At 35.9% G+C, this 5,744-nt stretch overlaps 1 protein-coding gene across 1 annotated transcript; it reads right to left on the bottom strand.

Moving 5' to 3' along the window:
• Positions 1 to 3,790: 3,790 nt before the first annotated feature.
• LOC121644984 (high affinity immunoglobulin epsilon receptor subunit gamma-like) lies at positions 3,791 to 5,575 on the bottom strand (the record flags this gene model as incomplete). Its single annotated transcript, XM_041993257.1, has 5 exons — positions 3,791 to 4,213; positions 4,454 to 4,483; positions 4,967 to 5,002; positions 5,359 to 5,450; positions 5,530 to 5,575. Coding segments are annotated over 5 exons (267 nt in total), but the record flags the coding sequence as incomplete, so codon positions are not given.
• Between the last annotated feature and the right edge of the window lie 169 nt (positions 5,576 to 5,744).

The raw sequence follows: 5,744 nt of genomic DNA, 5'->3' as shown, positions 1-5,744 counted from the left end.
AACCTAAACCACAGGTTTGACGCACCGCTACACCTGTTGGTTGGCTCCGCCTACTTAGAAAAAGATACGCCTCAGCTGCATTCAGGGTTACTGAAGAATCGGAAATTAAGGGACTCATAGTTTGCAGTCAATATTGTTTCAGAAAATAAAAAAGTCAATACTATACAACGTGTGTAAAGCATTTCTAAAGTTCTTTTTTCTCCTATGTTTATGGACACAACCATAAATGTAAAAACACAATTTCATTATTTGTCACAATTTGTAAGGATTTGTCTTTAAAGTACAGAAATGGCTATTGGGGAAAATTGTACATGACTTTCTTTAAAGTACCTTAAACATGTTCTTCCTAGCCAGCTGTGTAAAATACAAACTAATTCATCTTGTCACATGAATAAAGAAAATTGATTAGCATTTACTTTGACCAACTGAGTGGAAGTTAGCAGACATTTATATGTTAATTGACTAATCATTCAACATCCCTTGTAGTTGACAACATGTTGGTAACATCAGTCAGTAGCAATTAGTTTAATTCAGCTTCGCACTTTTTCATATGCAAAGCTGGTTTAAACACGTTACATATAAAGAGATAAATTAAAATATAAGTTAAATCAGAATAATGTAATTCTTAGCTTCAGTGGGAATACAAGAGAAAACAGTTAAAGGCCATTCATCACAATAACATTTAAATGTGTTATTTGACTTTGAAATTTAGGAGTCTAACAAGCAGGTTTTAAGAGTAAGTTTTATTTATACAAGACTGGAAAGCTTTAAAAAAAACTTCCTTTGTGTTTTCTGGTTGGTTACCCTTCCTACAGTAGGTGTTGTAAATGAGGTTATTGTGCTTCTAAAGATGTTTTATCCTAATTTCTTTTCTGATTTCTTCATTGTTTCCTTCATTACGCAGTGTCTCTTGAACAAGTTAATATCTGTTGAAATAGTTTCCAACGTCAGCTAAGAAAAACACCCCCTGAGGATTAACCTCTTTGATACCAAACTTCTGTTTCAGTTTGCCAGCCCCAAATTTTGGGTATTTCCCAGGATGCATTAAAAGCAACACCAGTTCAACAGGTACATTATGAATTTTTTCCAAAATAGCCTGAATATTCATCAGGGAGAAGCTTGCTTACAGGCTGCTTCTTTCATACAGATGTTCAGTCTTTGTTTCAGACCACGTTTACACTGACTCACCCACCCATTCAATCTCAGGTCTATCCTTCTAATATTAAATTATCACCCTGATAAATATAAATGCTTTTTTACTCACAGCTGCTTGCCTGTAGACATATTCCACAATGACTGAATATAAAGTGCAGCAGTACAAACAAATATAGGTAAATGTATAACCTTGCATTGAGGAAAAAAAAAGTATTTTCTTTAAGTAGTTGAAGTTACTCAAACACTGCATTGAGAGGTTATTAAGTAGCTTTCACCAGTCGCTTTTGTTGCGTCGCATAATGCAGGTATTGTCTGTTGAAATGGCTCTGAGGTGAAGTCTGACTGAGCGTATTGTGTCCTTGTGTGGAGTCTCGAGGAGAAGCAGCTCATACTTGTGGTATAAATAGATTTCCAGTCACATTTTGATGTAAACACAACGGGTGGACTGTAAAGAAAAACATCTTCTTGTAGTGAATGTGCTGTTTTGTTGTTTTGCTTGTTTTTGGAGATGTTGCAGGTGAAGTCTTAGAGCTCAGAAGAAGAATTTCAGAAAGTTTGAAAATTTTAGAAGATAATAAAAGAAAGAAAAAAGAAACACTCCTTGTTAAAACTAAACAAGTTTCTTTAGAAATCGTGGATCATTTTTCTGCAAAAATCAGCAGCTGAAGAAGGATTTAAATCTTCTGCTGAGTATTTTCTGGCCTGATTAACTACAGGGAAAAGATTTGTTTTGTGCTTAGATGTAAGAGAGTTTTACCAGGTTATAAAGGTGGAATGGATTTTTTGTTGTGTGAGCAGTAAACCAGTGTTAAAATGCATCTGCTGACATAGAAAGTCCTCAGTTCCTCGGCAGGTGAAGGTGTTTCTTATAAACAATCTGCACCTCTACAGTCTGCAGTCTCTACCTCTACTTCCAGATATTAAAAAAAGATGTCAGAGTGGTCTTTCTGTCCATGCAGCACAACCCCTTGGTCTTTGTGACATTGAGGTTGAGTGAATCTTTATTAAATGTCTGGAACAGGGTTGTTAACTCGTCAGGTGAGCCACCCGGGCAATGTCATCTGCAGACCTAAAACGGGTTTCATTCCTTCATCATTACATGAGATATAAACCAAAGATAAACTAACTTAAGGGATTTAAAGCCATTAAAAAAAATACTTGTTCTGGTCTGCCATATAAAACCCTCTTAATCCATAAGATCCATGGAGGACGGACCTGAAAGTTTAACTGTGAGACTAGCATCCTCTACACCACGTTGTGCCTTACAGGCAAACTGAACAGGATCCAGTTTGATTTTGTTAGTGATTTGTAGGGTAGTGTTTTGGTGTTTCTTGGAAAAATGTAATAATTTCTGTCCAGATTTATTTATAAAGTGGTAAAATCAGTGACATGGTGATGCTATATTAAATTCAAGCAAATGTCTCTCAGTAGTATTTGTCATGTAACTCCTCCTGCTTGATCAGTTTCACCATGAAATCAACACTAAACACTGAAGAGACGCAGACATTTTAAACCATCGCTGGCTCTCAGTCTGCATGCTGAGACAATATTATAGATTTTGAGATGGAATTTTTTATTTAGAAATGTTGCTTTGCTACAATGTTATGAACACAGCAAGTCATGAGGCAGAGAAAAATGGGTCATGTCACATGACAAATAAAGCGGTCAGAAAGGAAAACCTGGACAGTGAGCTGCTGGAAGTCTCCTACAGGTGCTGCATTCAGAGCCTGCTGGCATCTTTTTATGGTACACCAGCTGCTCTGAGGTTGACAGGAAGAGGCTGCAGAGAGAAGTGAAGACAGAAAATCATGGGCCTTTCTCTCCCCACCGTGGATGAAATGCACAGTTTTTACTCTCTTTCCAGAACAAAGAATATTGTAAAGGTCTGTTTTCACCCTTGCCACCATTTCTTTGACTTGCTGGCCTCTGGGGGACGTGCATAAGAAGTGCATCTAGTCAAACTTAAGGAACCGTTGTATCCCCAGAGCCATAAAACTCCTGAATACTAATAACCTATAAATGCACTGTTTTTATTATTCATTATGCATTTTTATTCTGTTATCTGCCTTATACATTACAGTATTCTTTTTTTTTTAATCTAATGTATGTTGTGCATGTTGTGTGTGGTTTGTGTGTGAATGATCTGTGTGAGTGCACGAGTTTGAATTCTTTAACATTGCTGGCATTTTCATTGTACTTGCACAATAAAATATATCTTGTTCTTAAAAATTCTTGAACCTAAATGCATTCTGGCTGGAAAACTCAATCAAACTCATTTAAAATTCTCTTGAAATGTGTAATACTATGTTGAAACTTAGGTTGAGTTTCCTTCAGTTGTTCTCAAAAGAACTTTAAAACCCTAAAACCTCCACCTAAAAACAAATAAATAAAACCCCCACCTGACTTAGCAACTATGACATTAGTGCCCCCCCCAAAAAAACAAAACAAAAGACAAAAAAAATTTTAAATAAAATAAAAAATAAAAAAAACTCACAGCTGTAAAAAAGTATATGTGAGATAAATATCATTAGAATGTAGGGAAGTCAGTGGATATTCATCAGTTATGCACTTAAGTGAAAATGATCATTAACGTCAGCCATGTACAGAAGAAAAAAAAAGAGAAAATTCTGACAAGTAAAATGACTTTTTTTTTTATTTCAGGCTCAAATAAAATAAGGAACTTATTGACAGAAACAGAAAATACATTCAGACTTCTTCTTTCTTAGTTAATCTAGTATAAAACAACTTCAAGACAGGACATGGAGAAAACTAAAAGCAAACAACAAAAAAGCTCACAGCCTTTATTAGTAAATTATTATATTAGTTTTGCAGCTTTAAAATAAATGCATGTAGAGATACAGAATTTATACAAAAAGAGGATATTATCTATTTAAAAGCTCTGCACAGGGGGCCTGCAACAAGACAATAAAAGTAACACATAGTATAAAGATTGTTTGTTGTGCTCAGTAGCCTCATTTAACCAAATTCATGCTCATCACACCATCGGCCTCTTGTCTCTGATGGTCTCGTAGGTGTCATTACTTGGAGAGGTCAGACCCTGCAGGACACAAACACAAGCACAGTCAAAGATAGTGATGTGAAGTTAAAAGAAAAACATGCTTCTGTGAGTATTTTCGGCACCAAGTCTGAGATTCTGTGACAGCCGGCTATGGTAGATGAATTTACATTAAAAAAAAAAAAAAAATAGGCCTTTACCATCCGCTGTGTGGTAAGCTGTCACCTTTCCCTCATGTGCCTTTTTAAAAGTCTTTTTAAGCATTACAATGAGAAGTCTCACCGCATAAATGCCTCCCGCTGCGGGCTGCTTCTGTAGAATGGAAACAGAGATATAATCAATAGTGCTTCAGCATCTCATCAGTTTTTAAATAAATGTTGCAGAGTGCATGCATGTTGCATAACTAAATGCTCTGGAAGACATAAATAATTTCTTCCAGAGTACTAAGTTATGTTTTGTTGATTTTATTTACCCTAAACTTTTAAGACCACCCAGTTGTCAGCGTGTGGGCTTTAAAAACATTTAGCAGGAAATAGGACTTAACACCAGAAACACTGGTGGAAACTATGAGTGTGAAAAGTGTTTAAGTAATGTAGGTTGGTGGTCAGCTCGAGCTTACAAGAAATGGTTGTGTGAGGTTGGCTTGAAAACAGAACTGTCATTTTGCGGGTTTAATATACCAGAAAAGAAAAGCTAAGCATTCAAGAATAACAGAAAAAAAAATCATTCAAGTCAGTTATATATGCTTTCTAGGGCTTCCTAAAAATAAAAAAAGATAAAAAACACTAATTTTACCTCTTGGTTATTACCAGATGAGTTGGATGAATGCATCTGTCAAACATAAACCCGGAAAACAAAAATTATTGGTCAATATTCATCATGGGAAGTATGTTAAAAAACGTAGAAAGCTTAAAAAATATTAAAATAGTCAAAACCATAGAAGAAGTATTAGTTTATAACTGGCAAGAAATGCTGCAGGATAAACTGCGACAAGCAGCACACAAGTAAAATTAATTTATCTGCGGAAATACAGAAGTTATGATTCATCAGTGACAGAATTATTGAATTTTACTCATGAGTTTTTCTGGCAAAAATATGAACAATTTTAAACTAGTCTTAAAATCCTGTTTGTATATTTATTGTGTTCTTTCTTGCATTCATGTTGGTGCTGTTCCCATTTGTCTTACCCTTAGTCTGCAGTACAAGATGGTGAGAATGATGCCGTACAGGATGAGAATCCCATCCAGGATATAACATATGTACATTTCTCCAATGGCCTCTGTACACAGAAACAAAATATCAATCTTCTTCTAAATGTCAGAGGACATTTTCTAGGTGACCGATCAGTGAGAACTCACCTGCAGAGAAGATAAAGGATCGGCTCTGTCGCACCCTCGTCGACTGTCAGTGAAACGCTTCAACAAAGAGATGAGACTCTGTAAGTAGCTGTGAACAGGAAGTCAGGGGCTCTCTGTCCGTTTTGAAGCTATGAAACCACACGCTTACCACATCACCATCCTCCCTTCACAGAAGTTCCTCTAAAACTCTGGTGAAAAACTTCACTTTGGTGAAA

The sequence above is a fragment of the Melanotaenia boesemani genome, chromosome 8, assembly GCF_017639745.1.
Source record: "Melanotaenia boesemani isolate fMelBoe1 chromosome 8, fMelBoe1.pri, whole genome shotgun sequence".
NCBI classification, from domain to species: Eukaryota; Metazoa; Chordata; class Actinopteri; order Atheriniformes; family Melanotaeniidae; genus Melanotaenia; species Melanotaenia boesemani.
This window is presented reverse-complemented; position numbering and strand designations above follow the sequence as displayed.